This window comes from Phasianus colchicus, chromosome Z (genome assembly GCF_987193195.1).
Source record: "Phasianus colchicus chromosome Z, bPhaCol1.hap1.1, whole genome shotgun sequence".
NCBI lineage: Eukaryota > Metazoa > Chordata > Aves > Galliformes > Phasianidae > Phasianus > Phasianus colchicus.
The window spans coordinates 64,044,992-64,069,975 of NC_143476.1; the positions used below are offsets into that span (position 1 = coordinate 64,044,992).

General features: G+C 37.8%; 1 protein-coding gene across 3 annotated transcripts in view; it reads right to left on the bottom strand.

Moving 5' to 3' along the window:
- Positions 1 to 3,088: 3,088 nt before the first annotated feature.
- RIC1 (RIC1 partner of RAB6A GEF complex) overlaps positions 3,089 to 24,984 on the bottom strand; it is a 49,821-nt gene continuing 27,925 nt past the window's right edge. For 2 of the 3 annotated variants that reach the window (XM_031606132.2, XM_031606131.2), the window contains exons 7-26: positions 24,419 to 24,510; positions 23,311 to 23,399; positions 22,266 to 22,410; positions 21,770 to 21,818; positions 21,296 to 21,448; positions 20,840 to 21,043; positions 19,499 to 19,537; positions 19,160 to 19,270; positions 18,058 to 18,147; positions 17,625 to 17,785; positions 16,512 to 16,650; positions 13,651 to 13,767; positions 12,119 to 12,847; positions 11,721 to 11,879; positions 11,477 to 11,610; positions 8,406 to 8,692; positions 7,409 to 7,603; positions 6,669 to 6,846; positions 5,619 to 5,807; positions 3,089 to 5,292 (exon numbers count right to left, since the gene is read on the bottom strand). In XM_031606132.2, coding sequence (XP_031461992.1) covers positions 5,007 to 5,292; positions 5,619 to 5,807; positions 6,669 to 6,846; positions 7,409 to 7,603; positions 8,406 to 8,692; positions 11,477 to 11,610; positions 11,721 to 11,879; positions 12,119 to 12,847; positions 13,651 to 13,767; positions 16,512 to 16,650; positions 17,625 to 17,785; positions 18,058 to 18,147; positions 19,160 to 19,270; positions 19,499 to 19,537; positions 20,840 to 21,043; positions 21,296 to 21,448; positions 21,770 to 21,818; positions 22,266 to 22,410; positions 23,311 to 23,399; positions 24,419 to 24,510 — 3,546 coding nt within the window. In that variant the 3' untranslated portion in view covers positions 3,089 to 5,006. The remainder of the gene's footprint in view (positions 5,293 to 5,618; positions 5,808 to 6,668; positions 6,847 to 7,408; positions 7,604 to 8,405; positions 8,693 to 11,476; positions 11,611 to 11,720; positions 11,880 to 12,118; positions 12,848 to 13,650; positions 13,768 to 16,511; positions 16,651 to 17,624; positions 17,786 to 18,057; positions 18,148 to 19,159; positions 19,271 to 19,498; positions 19,538 to 20,839; positions 21,044 to 21,295; positions 21,449 to 21,769; positions 21,819 to 22,265; positions 22,411 to 23,310; positions 23,400 to 24,418; positions 24,511 to 24,984) is intronic. The other variant, XM_090132191.1, reaches the window with a different exon arrangement.

Below are 24,984 nucleotides of genomic sequence, written 5' to 3' on the forward strand. Positions count from 1 at the left end.
TATGTGGGGATCAGGTGGAATGCAACTGAGCAGGTGAGGCAAGAGTTCGGGGAAGCAAGCTGGCTGGATCAATTACCAGAGCTTAAGCTAGGTTTGATGGTGGAAGGGGATGGAGTTCTATGTCACTAAGAAGGGACAGGGAATACTGTCATTTTAGAAAACAGCGGGGAAAACCTCTGAACTGTCCTAAAGGATCTCAAGAGGGCTCCTTACAGGTGGTAACACTGCTGATAGCCCAACTGAAGGGCCTGTACACCACTGGATGCAGTGTGGGTCATTAGCAGGAGGAATTGGAAGCCACGATGCAATTTGAAGACCAGAAGTTAATTGTGAATACAGAGACACGGTGAGATGATTCTTATGGCTGGAGCTTGATATTAAGGGCTAGAAACTTTTCAGAAGGTATAGGCAGTTAAAGTGGGGCAAGGAAGTTGCCCCAAGTTATGGAGGGGCTAGAGTTCAAAGAGCTGCCTCTGAGAAACAGCCACGATGAGTTTGAGAGCTTGTGAGTGATAATCAGGGACCAGACCTAAAAAGGATATCTGGTGGTTGGAGTCTGCTACAAGCCTTGGAGATCTTCAGAGTTTTCTGCAGTTTAACCTCTCTTCTGAAAATGTAGATAATAATAATATACAAACACAGCGTCACAATTTGTCAATGCAGCTTTTCAGTACCTAAAGAGAGTCTACAGGAGGGGAATCAACTCTTTGAAAGGGTAGATAACAGCAGGACAAGGGAAAATGGTTTTAAATTGAGGGAGGGGAGATTTAGGTTGGACGTCAGGGGGAAATTCTTTACAGAGAGAGTGGTGAGGTACTGGAACAGGCTGCCCAGAGAGGTTGTGATGCCCCGTCCCTGGAGGTGTTCAAGGCCAGATTGGATGGGGCCCTGGGCAGCCTGGTCTAGTATTGAATGAAGAGGCTGGTGGCCCTGCATGTGGCGGGGGGGTTTGGAGATTCATGATCCTTGAGGTCCCTTCCAACCCTGGCCATTCTGTAATTCTGTGACACAACATTAGAAGGTATATACATGGCCCTTTTTTCCCAGTTTAGTGTTCAAGCATTGGGATTATTTTTCCAGTATTGGCTAGAATTCATCTTACTATGCCGTAGTGTCTTCCATAAGTCTTAACTCTGAGCTATAGGATGGAGGAAACAATTATGAGATGGTTAAGAGAATCTGTGCACTCTTTTTTTCTAAGTGCCTGGGCCACTTAGAGTGGAGGCCACATATATGTAGGTCACTCTGAAAGTAATGCCTCTTATTCATTCCCATGGAAACTACAACAGATACAAAGAGCACAACTAGTACTGTTAGAATTCTCAGCTACAAAACACTACTTTTCAACAGAGTCACCACCATTAGTTGTGCATTTTCTCCAGCAGTGAACAGGACCTCACAGGCTGCACTCATCAAAATCTGCACCAGCGGAGGTGACCCAATGTTGCTGTCGCCACTGCTGAAACACACCACCCACCACACTGTGCTCACATCTGCTGTTTGTCTCCAGAAATGTTCAGCAAGCATCTGTGAATGTCAGTAGGTGCCATTTTCTCCATATGGAGGAATTCGGTGACACAGCTTTGCTCTATCCACTCTTCCATGTCAGACACCATTCTGTCAGAGTGCCACTCTGCTGCTATCTATCACATGGCAACAACACAGAATGGAGGTGGTTCCACCTCTACTGCTGTCTCACCACCATTTGCCTCTGACACTTTTGGCCAACAGAATAAAACAGGATGCATTACTTTTGGAGCATGCAGCCCATGTGCTTTGCATGGCTGTATAATCTGGATAAACAAGGTGAGACTCAACTTGATAAAATGGCTGTTTTCTCCTGTTTAAGTTGAGGTAATAGCTCTCACTTGCATATGACTAAACCTCTGGTGGTGGGTTAACCTCATCTGGCTGCCAAACTGCTTGCACTCCCTCTCCTCAAACAGGTCAGGGAGAGAACAGATGAAGAAACAGCTTCAGGATTGGGATGTGGACAGGCTGATATCTACCATTACAGGCAAGAAACAGACTTGATCTGGGGAAAACATTCAATTTATGGCCAATCTAAAATAAAAGTAGGTTGATGAGAAAGGGATTGGAATAAAAATACCTTTCTTCCATCCCCACCTCCTTCCCAGACTCAGCTTTACACCTGCACATTCCTATTTCCTTCTCTCTTGGCAGTGCACACAGGGCTGGGGAAGTCTCTGCTGCACTTTCCCATTGTGGTTTTCTCCTTTTTTAGTGTGAGGTCCCTCCCACAGGGTTTCGCTCTTTGTGAACCACTTCAACACAGTCCTCCTCTTCACAGGTTTGTCCTCCAGGAAAAGACTACTCCACAGTACATGATCTACTCCTTTACACCTGTGCTGTCCTAGCCTTTTGGGAGCTTGCACCCAGCATGGGCTCACCACATCCTGCAGTAAGCAACCAAGCCTATCCCCTGGCTCTGGCACAGGCTGCAGCATGGATCTTGACTCTCAAACAGTCATCACTGGACTGCACAGAGCCTGTTCCACCACGTGTATCTCTGGGGCTGCAAGGAACACGCCTGGAGCACCTCCTGCCCCTCCTCTGAACAGCCTCTTAGGGCTGCACAGCCATTTCTGTCTCGTTTTCCCTGTTTTATCTCTCTCAGCTGCTCAGCTGCTGCACGCTGCTTTTAGCCTCTCTGAGATGCTATCAGAGGCACTATCACCATCAGCGATGGGCTCAGCTTCGGCCAGTGGACGGTGGAGTGGAGTGAGAAGGAATTGGCTGTTTGACAAGAGGGGAGCACCTTGTTTCCACTCACAGAAGCCACTCCTGCAACCCCCTCTGCTATCACAAACACAAGTTAATGCATCTGTTATCGAAACAGTAGGTTTACTTAACTTGAAAGATGCACCAACAAAGCAATGTTTAACTTAGAAGCCTGATACTGTTCTGTAAAACAATTCTGCTATATAGATACGATGCAGCACACTACCACAATTTTCATCAGGCATTTTCTGTTAGAGTTTACTTTCTCCAGGACAACATGCTGGAAATCAAGTAAGGATCACTACCATTAGCTTGAAGTGTGATTTTCCACAGGAGTAACTTCAGGTAAAGTTGAACGCATTTGTCTTTTAATTACAGTATAACAGCAGTGGAATTGAAATACAAAATTAGCACATGATTTGCATAGAGATAATTACTACTAGAGAAGTACAAACTTCTAAAATTTCACAACTAAAAAGATTTAACTGCTAAACAACAGTAGCACAGTAGTTAGATATTTAATATCAAGAATTGTAGTATATCAGTTAATGTTTTTGTTCACTTGTACAGATCCAAACCTGAACAGCAGAAAGATGATCAGGTTGGGCTTGGCCTACAGCATTACCACAGAATCACAGAAAAATATTAACTTGAAGCACAGTTTTTATTTGTTTAACATGAAAACTTATAGATTAAATAGTTTTGTTTTTTTTTTTCCATAAACAAAAAAGCCTTCTAAATATCCCCTTAAAACAACAATGGATTCTGATGTCAGATCACAACAGGATTGTAGGTCCTAATTTGGAAGGAAGTATGACGGACATTACTTATAACCAGTAGCTATAATGCAGACTAAACTTAATGCTGGGACTCCTGAACTGGACTTCTTTGCTGTAACTTTGATATTAGTTTCAATTCTTAGGTGAAGATTCAAGCTCCATTCACTAAACCTCCAGCTTTCCAGGTAATATTATTATTGCACTTGTACTGGTTGTACTGGCTTACAAAAGCCATTGTAAAGCAACCATTTAATATTTTACATTTTAAAGCACTTGATCTTATCTGCAAAGGAAACAGAGAAATAAAACCACAATTTATTTCAACTTAAATGTGAATGTTGTTAGTTTTCAGGGCTTAAATGGATGTGTAACTACACTATGAAAGCAACAGATGCTGCAACTACCCTATGATGGCTTGTTTGGTCCATGTCAGTAATCAAGTGATGTTATAAAAAATAAACTAGTTTATTTTGTATAAAATGAGCAATGTTGCATTTTTGTTCAGATTGCACAGTACAAAGAAGCTAATTTCTAAATTAATACTGTTACAGGTAGTTATTACATAGGGACAGCAGCTAGAAAAAATAAGTACCTCAAAGCAACAGACTTCTGCAGCCAGCTTTTCATAACGTTGTATGAAAGTTAAATAAGTCTTAGTTACAAGAATGCATATTATAAAATGTTTGAAAAAATGCTTAAGTATGAGCTTTTAAACTAATTTTTCATAGCTAGAGTATATGATGAATATTTACATTTAAAAAATCCATTTTTCAGAAAAGAATTTACAATAAAATAAATAACCTTCAGCAATCCCTTAAACCCAAGTATAAGATCTGTAAGTGGCAGTAAAACAAAAAAAAGCCACCTTGTGTCTCTGCTAGGTCAGTAAAGTATGCTTCATCCAGAAAGAAGTGCAACTCTGCTTTAGCTTTACTAGGAATCTAGAAACATGCACAATACATATGGGTACCTTCAAATATGGTACAACCTTGAATATTTGTACAAGAGTATTCACAAAAAACATACAATATATTTTACACTCCTTTCATACAAAATATCGATATCAAACCAATTTGCATTGATCAGACATTTCTTAGGCAGATGAGGTGGGAAGGAGAATAACTTTCAGATTTAACCTCCTTTTTACCTTATAAACTCAAGCAAAAAACACTGTAGTAACTTCTCCAGAATATGTTTGTGATGTAGAGGGCCTAATGAACACCAGCTGAACCTGACTATATGTGTGTTCACTGTCTCTCAGCACTATTAAGTATCAAAACCAAAAGCTCTAGTCTGAAGACTGCATCAAAAAAAAAAAAAAATCTACCTTCTTCTGACGTTACCAGATGAAACTGCTTCTTAGTTATATTATCCCCAATTTGATTTGAAAGATTAAAATATAAAAAAGAAATCCTACTCCAAATCATGGAAGCATGTCTAGAGCTGGTTTGCTTCCTGATATTTGGGAAGTAGTTCATTTTCCACTTAAGAGACAATGCAGTCATAACTGCCCTCTTGAAATGATTCCTCATCCTCAGTCTTGGACTTGTCCTCTTCATGTCTGCTAGCACTGCTATTGCTGGCATCACTCTGTGAATTAGTGCCATGGCTAGACGAAGTCCTGCTCTCCTCAGCTCTGATGTTTGCTTGTTCTGTAACCTTAGAGGGATTCGCGGGCTGAAAAGCTTCAGGCTGTACTTGCTCTTCTGCTATTTCACTTAGCTTCTGGATCTGTGGTTTGATGACATTTAGAAATGGCTTGTACCCAGGGCTAGAAAAATAATGGTATGAGAAACCTTTAGTGAGTTAATAATACTACTTCTGTTGAATGCCTAGCAAGCATTTGCTGGGAGATGTTTCGTATAAAAGATTATCTTCTAGCATTCTTTCTGTACAGAATCTGAGTTGTTTTTTTTAAAGAGTAAAAAGGTTGACCCCAACTCTATCAAGTGACTATCCATAAACTTCTTGCAAAAGTGTTTTTAAATAATTGTTTATCTAAAGCTGAGATAATTCCAACTTGTTTTTTTAGACAACTTCCGGAGTAAACAATCATCCATAAATGGAATGAAAATCAAGATGGAAAATAACACTTACCAATCTGTAGATGCCCATTTGTCAACAGCACACAGGCCAGTCTTGATATTCTGACAGATTTCTCCATCAATGTCAGAGGACTGCATTACACTGAAAACCTGGTTGATTACTGAAGATTCTCTGAGGATAAGACCTATGATAATACACCAATCCAAACATCCTGCTTCCATGAAGATATGTAGCAAGTACCTATATGGAGAAAAGCAACCTGGTGAATTACCAAGATTGGGAAAGACCTACAAGGTCATCGGTCCCTCTACCACCAATATTTTCCCATTAAACCATGTCCCTCAGTACAACATCTAAATGTTTCTTGAACACCTCCAGAGATAGTGACTCAAACACCTCCCTGGGAAGCCCATTCCAGTGCATAACTACTCTTCCTGGAAGAAATTTTTTTAAGTAGCTAACCTCAACATGTAACTTGAGGCCATTTCCTTTAGTCCCATTACTAGTTATGTTGGAGAAAATGCCAACACCCAGCTCACCATAACCTCCTTTCAGTTAGTTGTAGAGAGCAATAAGGTGTCCCCTGAGCCTCCTCTTCTCTGAACTGAACAGTCAGTTCCCTCAGGCATTTCTCTCAAGACTTAGACTCCTCACCAGCTTCACAGCCCTTCTCTGGGCACACTGCAGGGACTCAATGTCTTTCTTACAGTGAGGAACCCAAGTATTTGAGGTGTGGTCTCACCAGTGTTGAGTACAGGGAGATGATCACCTCCCTGCTCCTGCTGGCAACACTATTTCTGATACAAGCCAGCATGCGATTGGTCTTCTTGATTGACACACTGCTGGCTTACATTTAGCCGAGAATCAATCAGCACCCCTACATCCGTTTCTTCCACAGTCTTCCAGCCACTCTGCTTCAAGCCTGTAGCATTGCTTGGGATTGTTGTGCCCAATGTGCAGGACTTGGCATTTGGTCTTACCGAACTTTTTACCCCTCCAAAGACAAAATCCTGGCATGTGAGTCTGTAGACATTTGTTTCTTTCTTGTAATGCTGAATACTACTCATTTCTAGTTTCAAATGCAATAAGTATTTAATTTACCTCAGCTGAACTTGTGACTTGTGTGGCCCTTTACTAGCCAGTTCTAGAGAAAGATGTTCAAGCTCTGACTGTGTTAGACTTGGACTGGAGAAGTTTTCATCCACCATGGTCCAGTCACCGTCCACCATAGAACTTGTTTCAGTCAGGTCTGTTGCTGAACCAATGCTGCATTCATCACCTACCAAAAACATTCAGAAACCAAAAAAAACCTCACTTCCTTTACTAAGATTCAGTATTTCTCAAATACTCCCCCAAGAAATTATTGAGTAATATTGAGTGGTTGCAAACCACTGTATTAGTTATTTATGAAATTACTACTAGAATTCACCCGTCAATATTTAAGGATTATTGATTTCATTTCAGTTTAAAACAAAGTGCTTCAAAATGCTTATCAAAGTCTTTTGAACGCAAAGATCTTCATCCAGATCAGTAGCAGAGAGAAGTAGAAGATGGTGCAATGAAAAAATAACTCTTCTTCTCATTTAAACTCTGCTTTTTTTTTAGAGTTATGCAACTTTTACTTTACTTTTCTAAAAGTTATGGGAAAAAAAAAAAGAAACGATATGAGACTAATTTTCTTAATTTTTCACTATGTTCTCTTCCTCCTCCCCACAGCCCAACATTATTTCACTGGCTGTGAGAAGCAACAATACAACAAATCACATGCAAATACTAGAATGTAGGTGCAATACTTCCAGGTGCATTTTTCTTGTGAGCAAACAGAAGGAAGTGTGTCTAACCTTTACTGAGCAAAGGAGAAAGGAATGCATCTTGCATGTGTGGTCCATGGGATGAAGCTGTGTCCATCTCTCTCTGAGAGGAGCCAATAGTGCCAAGCCAGCTGCGACTCCGAGGTGTATTTGAAACCCCTGTGTCCATTTCCATACTTACAAAGGTGTCTGCTGACTGAGATTTTAGCAACTGTTCCCCCATGGCTGAAAGAAAAAAAAAATAATGTAATGATCAAAAATAAAATGTGTTAAGTTTCCTTCAGGTATTTCAGGAAGCTGCAACTTGCAACTAAGTCAATACTCAATTTGTTGAACTCAACAAAATCAAAGGAATATAGCAAGTTCAGGTATTTCAAAAATTTCTAATTGGTTTTTTATATCCGCACTGGCATAAAAGAACCATCAGCTAATACAGTATTAGCAGCAACAGAACTAAATAATGGTGCTGCTACTACTAGGAAGAGGAATACTTGGTAGTGAACATCAATTCTGCTATAAAAAGGTAAACCAGTCTGAGAGAGTAATAATGCAAAGGAGGTTTACAGAAAGCTTTCAAACTTTTGGACCTCTACAACAGAAAATTTTAAAGATGAGGAATTTTTTTAAGATGAGTTTTTTAAATACAAAATAATTACATTCTCATCTAAAAACTATGTAAAAATGTTGCTTTTTATAATGTTATGTAGCAGTTACACATCAGCAAGTAATATCTCAGTATAACTTAGTATCTGCACAAGAGATATCCATTCCAGTGTACCCAAGAAAGTAAGAAACCTCAGTAGATCAGACTGAGTAAATCAAGTAGATTTATCTCAGTACATCAAATAAGAGGGATGAGGTCTGTGCTAAACAAAATCCCTTCAAAAAATATACCCTATGTGAGAAGGCTACAGAATTTATAAGCCTCAGCCTGTTTCCTTGGCTGAACTGAAGGAGATATTCAGGCTGAGGGAAGTAAGACTGCAAAAGAGAAACCTAATCCACATCAACTCATATGTTATGGCACCTGTTTTGTACTTTCCATTCTTGAATGGTGAATTAATAGATGAAGCTGGCATGACTGGAAATGGCCAGAGGAAATCCTTGTGTAGTTTTTTCAAAGCAAAAACAAAGTCTTCCACACGGGCAGCTCTGGCTCGCTCCTTGCACAGCCAGCCAATGAGCTCAAAGCCCAGCTGTGCTGCAAAACAACCCAGGTCTTTCAGCTTGATCTCTTCTAGCAGGCGCCGAGCATGTCGCCAGAGCATCATGTCAATGTACATATTCTCAGCACAGTCACTGTCCTTACTCCACCTGTGGAAAAACCAGACAACAGTCATGTGAAGCACTGAACTGCGTTGTATGGACAGTTGGCCACTGCCACAGTACAAGTTCAACAATTTTTCATATATGAAGAAAAACAGCTTCCACCATTCCTTCCCGCCTTATATTCTCTAAAAGATCCCAGTGCCACAATAGGTAAAGTGAAATAACCAAAGGAAATTACTGCAGCAGCATCCATGGAACACCAACCAAATCATGAGCAATACAATATAATAAATAAATACAAAAAGCAGATGACATTGCAAAGTGACTTCTGAGAAACAATTTTAGAGAAAAGTCAAGCATTAGTAATAGAATCATAGACTGCTGTGAGTTGGAAAGGAATTTAAAGATCATCCATCTTGCCATGGGCAGGGCTGCCATCCACCACCTCAGACTGCCCAGAGCCCAATCCAAACCGGCCCTGAACACCTTCAGAGCACAGGGCATCCACAGCTTCTCTGGGCAGCCTGTGCCAGTGCCTCACCACCCTCTGAGTAAAGAATTTCCTCCTAACATCTAATCTTAAATTTCATATTTTTTAGTTTAAAACCATTCTCCCTTGTCCTATTACTATCTGCCTGTGTGAAAAGTTGGCCTCCCTCCTCTAAGCCCTCTTAGAGTACTTGAAAGCCACAATGAGGCCCAGATCTTCCTTTACAGGAGATGTGACTCCAGCCCCCTACAAAAGATGATCTCTTCAGGGTATGTGCCAACAGCTCCATGACATCCTTGTGTTGGTGGCCCCAGGCTTGGATGCAGTACTCCAGTTGGGGCTTCACAGGAAAATAGCAGAGTGTGTAGCTCAGCAACACACTGCAAGAACCAGACATCCACCTCCCCTGCCCTATTGTCAACCCTTCTTTTGATAAACCCAGGGATGGAGTTGCTTTTTCTGACCTGTGAACGCACACTGCTTGCACATGTCATGCACTTAATCCGCAAAGACCAATCCCCCCAAGTCCATTCTTCTCCACAGGGCATCTCTCAATAAGTTTTCCCAGTGTGTGTACATATCTGGATTTGTACTGACCCAAGTGCAACACTATGCACTTAGCCTTGATGAATCTCATTAGGTTCATTTTTCAAGCTTGTCCAGGTCCCTCTGGGTGGCATTCCTTCCTTCTCTCATATTAGCTTCTCCACTCAGCTTAGTGTCATCCACAAACCTGTTGAAGGCACACTCAATCCCACTATGTCATTGATAAAGATGTTGAAAAGCATCAGTCCCAAAGTGGATCTCTGGGGGACATCTCTCATGACTAGCTTCCACCTGGATAGAGATTCACCACAACCCACTTGCTGCATCCATCCAACCAAATCTTTATCCATCGAAAATCTCACCCTACAACACCATTTTTCTCCAATAGCGATAAGGATCTGATGTGATGTGGGACTATGTCAAAAGCCATGCACAAGTCCAGGTAGATGACCTCAGGTGCTCTTCCTTTGTCTACTGATGCTATCATTCCATCATAGAAGGCCACCACATTGGACAGGCATGATCTGTCTTCGGTGAAGGTGTGCTGGCTGTCTTCGATCACCTGCTCATCTCTCATATGTTCTAATACGTTTTCTAAGAGGATCTGGGATTATCTTCCCACACACAGACATGAAGCTCACTGACCTGTAGTTCCCCAGGTCTTCCTTTCTTAAAAATGGGAGTGATGTTTCCCTTTTTTCAGTCATCAAGAATTTCACTTGTCAGTCATGACTTTTCATATATATCAAAAGCAGCTCAGCAACCACATCCAACAGCTCCCTTATGACCCTGGGATGCAAGTCATCCAACTCCAATGGAGTTGAGTTTCATGAGGTGGTCTCTGACTTGCTTTGCTACTACAGTGGGGGATTTTGCTTCTCTGACCCCCAGCTAGAGGTTTAGGATGTGGAAGATTTGAGAAGTGTGACTGCCAGTGAAGTCCAAGACTAAACTTGTGGAGGACCTCAGCCTTCTCCATGTTTGTTTTTGTGTATACTGCCTTCTCATTTATCAAAGGGGTTACAGTCACCTAGGTCTTTTTCTTCTGCCCACTGTACCTGTAGAATCCTTTCTTGTTCTTTTTCACCTCTCTTGCCAAGTTCAGTTTCATCAGTGCTGTGGCTTTCCTGATCCCATCTCTATATATGTGGAAAGGCACCCCCTTTCGAAACTCTTCAGATGGTGCCATTTATGGAAAATTACTCAATAAAAGGATTTCAGTGGGTACAAAGATTATTTTGAAAGCCTGATATGGGAAAAAACAAATCCAAGATAATAATGAGTCCTATTTCATGTTTCTTCTGAATATTAAACTGGAGTCAATATGAACTCTGCAGCTTGAGAGGGATCCACCCAAAGATATAAAATTTTCTGTGGGCCAGCAACACACAAGATCCAGATATGCACAGTATAACTGTGCAATGCATTTTATGACACTGCAGTACTGTGAGTGGTTCATGGTATTTTTTAACAAAACAGATTTTTCAAGCTCTCACTAGCTATTTAAATTACTAAAAATGAATCCAGTTGATTCGGTCTTCTGGTGGTCAGTAATATCCATTTGTTTCCATACACGTACACATATACAGACACACATATATTTACATGCGTAAATGCATCTTTGTCTAAGAACATAAGTGAGGCACAAGCATTACAAGAGTCTAGAAATGACAAATACAGAAGGCTATGGAGGGAGATAACGATAAATTTAACTCTAGCATATAATACTTTAGCTTAAACTGGGAAGAGGGCTAGTACAATACATAACATAATAGAGAAGGAGAAGACATTACCTTTTTCCTGATGGGCCAGAGGGCATACTCAGTGTTTTTGTCAAGTTAAATTTGCTATGGAGATTCTCTGCTGATTGGGATAAACTAATGCTGCGATGTCTGAAGAATTCAAAGCCACTACTTGAACTAGGCTCCTAAAACCAAGAAAACCCAAACTTGCTATCAGTTGAGTAAACATGCTGTATAACAGCAAGATAGATCATAGAAAGTTTAATGCACAGTATTTGCTGTTTTCACCACAAACCTGAGTTGTTGGTGTAGCTGGAGGTGTCTCTGTTTCTCCAGAACCAATGGCTTTAAGGAATCTGATCATATGACGACAAAGATCCCACTTTCCCTGCTCTAAGGCAGTGTTAAATAGGAGAGTAGCATGCTGCCTACTAACTGCTGGAACTTCCATATTCTGCAAATAAAAAAGAACAATTAAGTCATTTGTGTTTGCCATTGAGAAAGTCAAACCTTATGTCACATTCAAAAATAACAGAAATTAAAAGAAAGATTTTTCTTTTTGTAACAGTAAGCTAGCTACTCATATTGCCTGATATTCCAATCACTGAACTTAAAATTTATTTAACATAAGTAATTTTCGTATGAAGAATTTCTTTTTAAATAATACAGCTGTAATATAGAGCATATCATTACCTGCAGGATAATGAGATAAGAGGCAGCTGTGTCCAAGTCCTGGGCCATTAAGCACTCTTCAAATAAGTCCTTTGGGTTTCCTACAGCAGCAAAAAGATAATTCCACAGGGCATACTCTGTCTTCCTAGCACAATGAACAACTGTCTGAAGGAAGAGGGGGAACTCCGTAATGAATTTTGCCACAGTGGGAAGCAGAGGGTCGGGAATGGGTTCCCGCGAGGTAGCTTCTTCTTCCAGCACTTCATGAAGCATCAGTTCTAGTACGTGAGGAAAATATGGTAACGTGGCACAGGAGTGAGCCAAAAGCAAGGCTTGTTCACCAAGGTTCCTAACCAAGAGCTGGCGTAAAATGTGATGGAGGTAGATCTGAGAGGTTCTCTCAACAATAGAGAAAGGAAAGAGAACCTCCAAATGTTCTCTAGCACTGGTTTGAGTGTATAAACAGTCATAGAGCACAGTGTCATTAACAGCACCAAGAACCAAGGCATCTTCAAACAAAACAGCCAGTGGGTATATGTTGATGTGGAAAGGCAGCATGATCCGTCTTGATAGAAAGGAATGCGGCTTTCGATGATCTCTGGGAAAGAGGGGAAGCCAGACTTTCATACCTGCTCCACCACAGCTGAGCCAAAGAGCTTCCAATAAGTGGCGTTTGTGTTTGTTGATCCTGCAAGTAGTCCATACATTTTCAACAGACTGTGCTAGTACAACTGGAGCACAAAAAGGCAGCTAAAAAAAAAAAAAAAGAAAAATCAACAAAAAAAAATCTGTGTATCAAATAAATTATTCCTTGCTTTTAAACCTTCAGAGGAGCTCTTTTTTGAGCAAAGAATTTCTCTCTCTGCAAAGCACCTCAGCAAACACAATTTATATTGACTTAGAAGACATCCTGTTCATTTTTCTAATAACCTCATATTAATCAGGAAGCTAGAAGGGCCAGAATAAGGGAGGAAAACAAAACCTGCGCTCTACTTCTTTGGTTAGCCATAAAGTCCAAATGATAAAATCACTATAAAGACAAAATTTGCTTGTGTTTGACTGGACTATAAACAATCCTTCATCTAAACTTTTCAGATTTCACTTTCTTGAAGTCTTTGTTCCATGTAGTGAAGAGGTTTCTTCACCACCACAGCAAAAATTAGTACTAGTGCTTTTAGGAACTTTGTAAATATACTCTGCAAAAATGGTAACATTCCATAAATATATAGAACAGTTTTAGATAGACTGGAGACCTTCTGTTATTATTGCCATATTCTGCACAAGCCTTTTATGTTAAAACTTTCATTGCAATACAAATAGTAAATACTTTGGTTAGACATTACCACAGTTAAGAAGCAATTTTCACAAATTCTTAGGAAAAAAAAGAGTCAGGAAAGCAGTTATTTATTTCCAGCTAATAATTCATCCTGGAAAATTAAATGTTACCTTTCATAAATATATACCCTCCATTTTAAATTCCTGAACCACTCTCATTCAAAACTTCTCCAGTCATTGTCATCTTTGAAGCCATCACATTACATATGTTTACTCACATGCTTCCTTTGATTAGGATTACTATCCTTATCGCGTATCTGAGGACCAGATCGATCCCTTTGCAACATAATGAGTTGTCCTGCTAAGTTTAGCATAATACTTTCAGCTTCACAAGCCTAAAGATAAATCAGTATTATGGAAATTACATTAGAAAAAAAAACAACACAAAACCACAGGATTTCTGCATACACAACCACAACATAATCCCAGAATAAAAACAATAAATTGACTGCACTGTCTCTGCAAGAAAAGCTCACTGTCATTATCCATAAATTGTAAGATGCCACATTTTCCGCTACCCTCTAAGACAAGTTCTGCCCAGAAAGGGGAGCAGTACAGAGTCCTCAGCTTCTGCTTATCTGGTAAAGACAAACAAATAAACAAAAAAAACAACAAACAAACAAAAAAAAAAACCCACATAAAATCAAAAACCAACAAAACCAAACCTATCCAACTTGTTCTGAGGACTTTTACCTGCTTGAAGTAACACCTATAAACAGGGCATGCCTGAACTCCACACACTGCCTTCCTTAGCTATTTTACAACAGGAGTTGACAAGTTACAAGGTAAGACGCAGTGTAAACTTGCAAGACATTAGTTACATATCTGTAACTATGTTATATGAACTTCCAGCTCCCGGTAAACTTAGTGCCTTGTTCACACAGGTCCACAACTGATCAGAAGCTTCATGATGCAGGTGTATTTACATAATTCTTAGTCTGAATTGCATAATGCCCTAATTTAAATAATATTCCACACAAAAATTGCAAACGTGCATTATTTTTATAAATATATACATACAGATGCTGGATTTTACACAATCATTAGCCATGAGACTGTATTTATAATAGTGTGATACCTCACTCATAATGATATATGGTGCTAGGCTCTTTTCAGCAGTGTGCAGCAATAGAACAATGGACAATAGGCAAAAACGAGAACATGAAAAGTTCCATATATACATGTGAAAGAAATTCTTTAGTGTGTGGATGCAGAGAACTGGAGCAGCCTGCCCAGAAAGGTTGTGCAGTCTCCTTTGGAGATACTGAAGACCCCCTTGGATGCTTTTCTGCTCAACCTACTGCAGAGAAACTACTTTAACAGGGAGAGGTTGTATTTGATAATCTTCAGAGGTCCCTTCTAACCCCTGTGATTCTATACAGTAAATTGCAAAATCAGAATTGAAATAACACTTGTATATATATGATGTTAATTTATCATTCCAAAAGGAATAAAAAAAATGAAGGAATGTTATAATTTGTTATATTTTTATATCCCTTATTTTAGCTTTCAGACATGTGTCTCGGCACACAACCTTTCAAAGAACTATTTTATTTGTTGTTTATCTGTTTATCTCCCCTTTCAGACCAAATGAATTCACTTGATCCATACAGAGATGATAAAGTCCAACTCAATGCAGAAGGAATCAGAAGACTGAAGCAGAACTGAGCACCTACAAACAGATTCAATTATACATTTCTTGTGCAAAAGAGTAAATATACTCTTTGTTTACTAGATTCATCCCATGTATTTGTTATTGTCTAAAAATAAGAGGGTCTTTTTCTAGTCTAGTCCATGGACACAGGCAAGCCATCAGTATTTCAAGAAATTTGAAGCATGAAGAATTAAGGTCACTAATGAGTGACAACACTGAAAAGTTTGACATGTTACATCAGGCTTACTGCTTTGTTAAAAAGGCAGTATAATATCATGTTCAGCACTAACATTAATGGTTATCTTTCAATTGCTACCAACATATAATATTTATATAAGTAGATAGTGTTGTGTAACAACTGGCTTGACAGCTTCTCTTTAGCAGTCTGGGCTGTTTAAATCTGATCATTTGACTACGAGAGCTATTATGTCCTTTCAGGACATTCTAGAAAAGAGGTAAAGATAAAAGTGAAACATCATTTTGGAACACGAATACACCAGAGTAAGCAAGCATCTGTAACATCTGCCTACTAGGAAAGCACGCAGTTGCAGGATTGACAGTTTGAAGATTATGAGCTCTTAGGAAGAAATGGCATAAAGTCAGTAAAGTTAAATTTAAAATAGTAGCAGTTCTCTAAAAAAATATCAATACCTTTTCCTCAAAATTAAGAAATACTAGAGGTCAGGTATTTCACATGTAAGGACACATCTCACAGCAAAACAGACTAGGAAATGATAAGCACACTGCCCCTTATGCTCTTGAAGAACACATGGAAGTCTCAGGTTGTATGTTCTGCTTTATGGGAAACTAAATTAGAATAAGATGAAGTAAACAAAAGCTTCAGATTCTACATCTATGGCAGTATTTCAGTGCCTGCCAATGGCTCTGGTAAGCAAAGAAAAAGACAAATTTTCATATACCTAGAGGCCTACTTGACAGCTAGTCCAACTTTACAACTATCATAAGGTAACTGCTCTAAGATTATAGGACTTTATATGCCAGCTAATCAAATAATTAAGCTTAAATCAGACAACAAAAATCCAGTTTTTCTTTACACTGCACTTTTCAGTGACCATAATTATTTCCTACAGGTAAGACACAGCATCAACCTTACATCTTAGTCATTGTTTATCAGCTCCAGTTTTCAGTATTTAATATATAACAGAGAAACATACCCCTGGCTTTATAGCTAAGTTTAATTTTTCCTCCAAAATTCAGCTCCAAACTTTACAGCATGACAAATAAAGATATGAAAAAGTAATAAGAGTTTACTTCTTTTTTCTTTCAGTTCTCAAAGTCTACACAATAAGCAATATAGAAAAAATACACGTTTTTTTACTATACAGAACTGATTTATTATTTATTCATCAGTCAAGTTACTTTTGAGACTTAAGCTAGCAAATCCATGCAACAAATTCTTTGTACCTGCTGAGGCATCTTCAAGCTGATGCCAGTCTCTGTCCTCACAGATGTCAATGTAACAGACACTACAAGGAAGGGGTGGGGTATGTATCGAGACATGGATACTTCTTGAAGAATCTGGACACAGGCAGTAGGGTTAAGACTGAAATAAAAGATAATTATTTAGCAATTGTTTAGCAGTATTTTGCACAAAATTAGTATCTTGAAGTAAACCTAATGAAAATAAGCAATTTAACCTTGCAAACAATTTACAGCTGAAAATGATGCCCCCTCTTTCTTTCCCCTTTAACCATGTATCTCATGGGCTCACTTATTTGCACTACACAGTGTTATAAAATAAGCTTACTAAGCAAGGCTCTGGACCATTTTGGGTAACAGAACTGTGTGAGTGGATGGAACACACTATCATATACTTTAGAGTAAGTCACCCTCCAGTTGATTAGATCTAAGCCAATTAGGGTTTTGTGGAAAAACAACATTGAAAATATTTTCCTCTGCAGAGGGACAATAGCTTACTTTCTGCTAAAAAAGCTCCCTTATTACTGAAGTCAAATATATAATGTGGAAGAAAAATAATCACTCAGATACTAAAAACCTATCTGGGAACCTCTCTCTTCTCCAGGGTCACTAGTCTTATTCTCTGAAAATACGTTTCTTCCTTGCTGCTACTTTTGTACCATAAGAGTTCCCCACAACACCACCACAATCCAAACTTTCTTTCTTTGCTTTTCCCCTTCCACCCTCATAAATTCCTACCTCTAATGTTAGAAACAGTTTGTATTGAAAATACTCAGATAACTGGGTCTCATTCAGTACCTTCCTCTTCTGTTTATATTCAATTTTCAAGTTATTATCACATAGAACATACCACACATTTGTACAGACATAGCTTGTGCACCTCAGTCATTAACTCTGCATCTGCATCTGTGTATTTGAATATAGCCATGTGACAAAACTCACAAATTATCAGTTGTGTACACAGATAACACTTATCCCTCTAGCATTACATTTAAAAATGTGACTCAGCAAGTTTATTTTGCTCCAAGAATTCACTCAAACTGATAACGGATTTACAAGTACATTACTGCCAAGAAACATTTAAATACTAATACTCACCCTTCATGCCTTTTCTCGATACTGTAAAGGCAAATGGAACAATCTGCTCTGAACAATATTACAATGTCTCGGAAGACACTCAGTAGTAACGTGTTTGCTTGCACTTTGGTGATGTGCGCAAATGCGTTGTCAAGATTAGACGTTCGCAGGTAGATTCTCAGCTACAAGGAAAACCAGTAGTTTAAGTACAGGTAGCGATTACTAACAAATTGATAGCACTTCAACATTCAATTATATTCATTTTACACTATGCTACTGCATCTAAACTAGTTAAAGAACAATAGAGCCAAATCTGAAGTACTGAACAAACTTAAGGAGTTCCATTCATTAGTTTGGAAAAAAATAATTAATTGAAGTTTTTCACATTTATATTACTGCTTTGGAATCTGATACACTAAGCAAGACCTATTAACTTTGCAGAAAAATACCTCACCTCTTCCTGGTGATCATTTAAATTATAACACGCAAGAACAATGAAGTCATTCCACCAAGCCAAGCCACCTGTTACCATCATATTTTGCTCCTGAAAAGGAAAGAAAAGGCAGGCAAATAACAGATGCATGTATACCTATATGAGGACAACTCTGAAAGTAATGCCTCCTGTTTTATTATGTTAGACTGCAACACGAGACTGATGTTGATGGGATGGCAGTAGAGATTGAACTTTTCCACCAATATTTCATTATATTTGGTTGCCAAGTGACAGTCTGACAAAATGGCATCTAATGTGGAAGTGTGGATGGAGCAAATGTATGGTACCCACAAGCATTCACTGACACTTGCTGAACAATTCTGGAGACCAACCAGTGAATGTGAGCACAGTGAGGTGGTAGGTGGTATGCCTAGAACAGTGACAGTGGAATCTCTGCTAGTGCATATTGTTATGAATGCAGTATTCAGGTGCTTCATTGCTGACAAAAATGAAAAGCTAATGGTGGTGATTATGTTGAAAAATAGTGTTTTGTAGCTTTTATGGAAATAAACAGGAGAAATTGCTTTTGGAGAAAACTACATACATACACAAAATACATATGCATATACATATACGTACATTCTGCAGATAATCTCAAAGCCAGACATGATCTACACAAACTTTACTGATAGTGGAAACACAGTCTACAAAAGCAAAGTTTCCAATGTTTGAAAATCATGAAAGTAGAAGGATGAAAATCATCCTACCAAAACACAGCTTTCCCTAGTCTACTGGCAACACCCAATTCTCTCAAATCATTTTCTTCTGAACAGAATTTATTAGCTTAACATTCAAAGCAGAGTTGCACACAAACTCTCAAACAAGACATAAGGCAGCACCAGACCAAATGCAGTCATATTTGAAACAGTATTTGAAATAATCAGGCATGAACAATTACACTAAAACCACAAGATGTTTCAGATATTTCATTAAGAAGATACGAAAAATTAGTGCATCTATAGACTGATAATCTTAAAAAGATACTTTCAATTTTATCTAAGAATCACATTCCAACAAATACAACCTCCCTAGTATTCCCTAATAAAGTTGTACATCCTCTCACCTGGGTAACGTTTCCAAACAGCTTCCATTTTTTGGTGAGTAAGGAATAATGTGCAAAACCAAACTTGCCAACAACAGCTACATTCTGCCCAAGCTTGTCAATAGCTGAAAACTGGTCAAAAGAAAACAAAACAAACTCATCTACATCACCATGAAGCAATGAAGCAATGCAAAGCTTGTGAAGTATCTTTATGTTTTCTACTTTTAATACCCAACACAGTCTTCTTTCTGTAAATTAAAACAATGATTTCATCTTTAAGAACTCATCTAATCAGAAAGAATGGTTATATGTACCCAATATTTCTAAAGAAGAAAGAATACGTTCTTAAAAATCACTCACCCTTATTGGCCAGTTGCTTTCTAGATAAGTACTATGAATCTAAAAGAAAAAAACATCAAAACAACAACAAAAAAAAATTACCATACCAAGCTTCAATACAGTAGTGATTAATCATAATACCTTTGATGTTGAGACTCCTTTTTTAACCACAATTACTTTTTCCCCCAATAATACTACTGAATCATAAATGTTAGACTGTTAATACAAGAAATATAGAAGTTCATTAACAACATACAACACAACTTCACAGATGAATAACTAACTTCTCCCCCCCTAGGCACTTCTCTTCCATGAGAATCTTTCATGGGAACGTACAAATTTTGATAAACGCAGCAGTTGGGAAGGACTTCCAGTGTTGAGGTGAAATTTCTAATCCAATCAGAAACGCAAACCAGCATGCCCAAAAGCCTTGTTATGAAAGCACTTCCCGGGGATGCATCAAATTACACCTTTGTCCTGGATTCCTCATGTCACAAGAGATGACGAAGAGATGATCCAGGATCAAACTCCAGTCCTTGGTCTAATACAAAGCAGTTAAGTGCCTTCAGTATGAACTGTTTGTTCTCAGAGGTATGTTGCTTTCCACAAAAATTCCCAGTTGTCCTAGTTTTCTTCCCACAGAGAATGAGGACTTTGCCCTCCTACCTCACTTTCAGAGTGCAGAAGTGCTATCTAGTCAGCTAAAGTGGAAATTCAACTATATTCAGAATCTTACCTATATGCTTAGTGTCACATGTTGCAATTATTGCTCTATGTGAAAAATAATATACTGGTACATAATTTTCCAAATAATTTTTTTAGAAGATCTCAAATTCCAGTATGGAGGATGATAGATTAGAATATATTTAATTTTCCTTCTATGACAGAGAAAGAAGAATCTGTGCTATCACTAACCTTGGAAAGTAATTTCTTCTTCCTGAGCTTTGTTTTGTGAGGTTTGAATTACACAGACAGATGCCATTTAAGACTGCTTGAAATACAGCCAACATCATAGGGCTGTATTCATCAGTTTCATATGCTTAAAGAAATATGCATAAACATACAAAGAACAGAACTAATCCCTAAGGATTTCTTGCATGTCACACTTACTCTCAAAGTACAGAAAAGGAATTAAGCTACTTCTTCCTAGGATCAAAAAGATATTCTGATTTTCTCACTGATTAGACTGCATATTCATAACCACAAAGCAGAGATGGTCAATATTCCTTTATCATTTGTCAAGAAGCCAAAGAAAGCAAAATGGCAATAATTTTGTACTAGAGACAAGAAGTATGGCAAAGAGTGATGACTAACTACAAATTCTAGCAAGCACAGAACACACAGGCAACCAGTAAGAAGTACCTGTACAACATGCCAATGTCGGTGTCCTAGTAAAGTGCTTAAACCCTGAGAATCTAAACTGCCATCTGAAAATGGAACTCTTTCCCTGGTAGGCTTATGTTCAGAGTATGCTGAAGTATTTCTTGGATTCTGAGCCTGTGTTGCATCCCCACAGTTCAAATACAAACGATCCTCTCCTTGCAGGAGGACTTGTTCCTGGTTACTCTATATTAAAACAAAACAAAATAAAATAAAATTAACCTTCAGCTCTGTGTAAGGAAAAAAAGGAAAAACATTTGATCACTGTATAAAGAGATTAAACAAATGAAAAACAGCCATTATAGCAGTTCTCAATCTTTGCATCATTTTATACTGGTAGGTTTTATGTTACATTATTTCAAAGCCATATTTTTAAACAAAGACTTTATAATGACCAATTTAACAAGAATAACTCATCAAACAATCAAAACTCCTTACCATACAAGGGTTAACAGTGAGTGCACTCTTGATGAAATGAAACTGTAGAATACCACTTTGGTGAGCTTCATTTTTTGTATCTCTGTCATACTTGATGTTTTGAGAAGAATTCCCACAAATCACCCACAGATGATACCCTTCTGAACCCCAGGTCTAGATGTAAACAATAATAATAAAGAAAAAAAAAAAGAAGAAAAATAACAGAAGCATTCATTCTTACAAGCAACATTAAAAGTAACGCTTTGCACACACACTTCATTATCAGGCATAATAGATTAAAAAAATCATCAGCTGTCATCTCTCAAAGAAACATTTTCGCTAGGAAGAACAGTATACACACTTACTAATTAAGTGTAATAAATTCAGAGAAAGCCAGTTTGCTTTTCTGAAAGCTGTTTTACCACAAATAATTAAAAAAAAAAAAAACAACAACTAGGCATCCCCCTATAACAGTATTTTTACATTCACACTTACCATAGAAGTAATCTTTAGAGGCTCCTTTTTAGTACCATCAGACTGATACCTTAAAAACAGAACAAAAAGTTTGAGTTTGGTACTACTTCATCAAAATAAGAATTAGCTTATCTTTGTATTGTCCTATGATTTTGTATTTACACTCATCTTCAACTATAAAGTCTAAAAGGTAAAGTGATGTTAAGTGATGTTAAGCATCTACAGTAAACGTAATTGTGATTTCTGGAGTGTTATCAAATGTCCAGTAACTATATATAGTGAATTTTAACAATGCTTTTCTGCCAAAGTCTACCTTTAGTGGAATTACCTTTTATGGGCAGAAAGATCACTACAAAACTCCTACATAATATTCAGTAACATTCAATGACTTCCATAGGTAAGGAATTATAAGAGAAAAAGATAAAAAACTAAGATAGTGTATTAGTTTCCAATTATCTTAATTAGACAAATGAAGTGTTCTAATATAATATTTTACAATTTAGTGAAAGATACTCACGCAAAATCACCTCCTAAAGTACAAATAAGCTGAGCACCAAAAACACTCCATAAGGACAAGCCTCCACATTCCCAGGTCACCATAACAACACAGCTATCAGGTGACCATCTGATTAGCTTAACAGGCCCCGTTTTATTCCAAATATCTGTTAAAAAACAGGCAGTAAAATATCATTTGAAAAAATGTCTTGTTCTCCAACTGCTCTCATCTTAACAGTAGAAACCAACTCTTCTCTGCTTTCATCCACTTGAATAAAAAACAAATTAACAATTAATAAATTTTGGGTTTAATAGAAAACTAAAAACACATGAGAACAGGCCAGAAACACATCATGCTATGACAATCATATAATTGCAATTCTGGTAAGATGGTTTTCAGGGAAAAAAAGATTTTACAGCCACTCATGAAACTTCTTCCTCTGGCACATCACATGACTATGAAACTCTTATTTACCTTTTTTTTTTTTTTTTTTTTTGGTTGAAATTTATAGGCATGCACACTTTCAGTTCAAGACATAACTCATCCCTTTTTATGTTCCTCACTGATAAGCCTACACTAAAAATTGGGTTTTTATTCACTGTAGTACTGGCAGGGGACTGCTGGATAACTCAAAAAATATTTTCTGTAATCTTAGGACTCCGCATGTCAGTTATTTCAAGTTAACTCCTGCCTCTTTTATTACATTCGTTATCAGTTTTGACAATAATCTCTGATTTTCTTCGTAAGTAATGGGAAAGTGATATAAAGATGTGTGTAAACTACTGAGACCTGCAGCACTTCTAAAGGCACACCATAACAGCTACACATGATTTGTCAGGTACAGATTCACTCAAAATCAAAAAACTCACATATGAAACATCCAAAACTCAGAAGCAAGCAGCAAAAAGAGCAAATACACAAGAGTAATTCAGTATACACGTGCAAGAGTAGTAACTACTGCCATCAGTGGTAACAGAAAAAAACAGTTTTTAACTAGTTAAAAATATGGGGTTTTTTTCAGTACCCAAAAAACAGCTGGAAAATTCAAGCAATAAAATTAGCTCACCAGGATATTGTTTTGGTGTTAACTCCAACTTATGAGAAAACTGCATGGCTCCAGTGGTGGTATCTATTGTATAAACCTGCACAGAGCCACTGGAAGAGATTACAAACACTTTAGACTACAATCCATTTGAACTTCTCATCAATTTCAAGATGTTAATAAAAGGGTTACATCTTAATTTTCATACATAACTCTACTTTCTCACTAACTCAACTTGTCCAGATGCAACATAACAACTTTACGAACTTGCTGCACAGTATGTAGAACAGACATACCATGTCATGTTATACCTATATATATTATTTTGAGGACCAGAAAAAAAGTTTTACAATAATTAATAGACCAAGACTTTTTAATTCTCTGTAAACATATGTGTAGATATGATCCACACATTTTTATGGCTTCCAACTGCATTACAAGCTGTACGAGTGAATTCCATTTTTACTAGGTGCTAGGGGTTCATTAGGAGTGCAGCAGTGCAAACTAAGATTTATGTATTACAGTAACTGTTCTTCAAAGGCAAATGCCAATATACTGAATCATTACTACTAGAAGAACACTACTTCGTAAGACATTTGAAGACCTATATGACCACAGTCTTATGAAATACTCTGAAACAAATCCAATATACTTTTAAAACTGTAGTTCCTCCTATATTAATGAAAAAAGTAGTAAATAAATACCACAGCTACTTTTTTTTTTAAGTTTAATTTCTAAATAGTCGTATATTTAAACAGGCAACATTTTTCCCAATCAAAACATACCATTCTGTCAGTTGTCTACAAAATGCCACTTCCATTCAGTATTATAATTAACCACTTAAAATTGACTTTATAATCCTCCTTTAAAATTAACTGGTACAGTAGCACATTTCCAATCCTTGCTACTATTCTAGACACTTTATTTCTCCTCAAAGCCGGAAAAAAGCATCAATTGCAATTTTGGTTCAAGTAGGCCTTCCCTCCTGGTTTCTTGACAAAATATAATTCACTAGGAAGACCGACCATTTTCATTCTTAAACTTTTGCAACACAAGTTGGTGAAAATAATTACTTATGTTACACAAGGAAATATGTATTTTTTCCCCAACGAACCACTCCTACAGAACTTACTTGGCACATCCAAATGCCATTAGTCTGTATTTGTTATTCACTGCCACGCAAGTTCCATCAACTACATCTTGTGCCCACACACCATGGAGCTGCTGTAAAGAAAGGAAGTCATAAAACGCTGAGTTAAGCAGTGCTTTCACTCATAAAACCCACTTTCTATCTGTGTGCTACCTATGTATTCCATATAGCTTGATGTCATCACTTCAGAATACTTCTATTACAAATATCGACATTAATGACATAGCTCAGGCAAACAGCTTTCCTACATATTGGCATCCTTCTCTATTTTTTTAATAAGTAATAATGAAACCAAGTTTTATATACAATGGACTTATTTCAAAGTTCTGAATAACCAAAGCAAGTAATTACCTATATGGTAAGTATATCCCTGCTATGACATAAAAACCAATAGGTGGTATCAAGGATGGAACCAAAACACAAAGCAGGAGAATAAAACCCTCATCTGCAATCACTGAAATTGTAGATATTATAAGTCTGTGAAGGAGTCTAGGCCCAAGTAAATAAATTCTTTTGGTTTTTTTTTTGTAATAGAATAAAATAGTTCA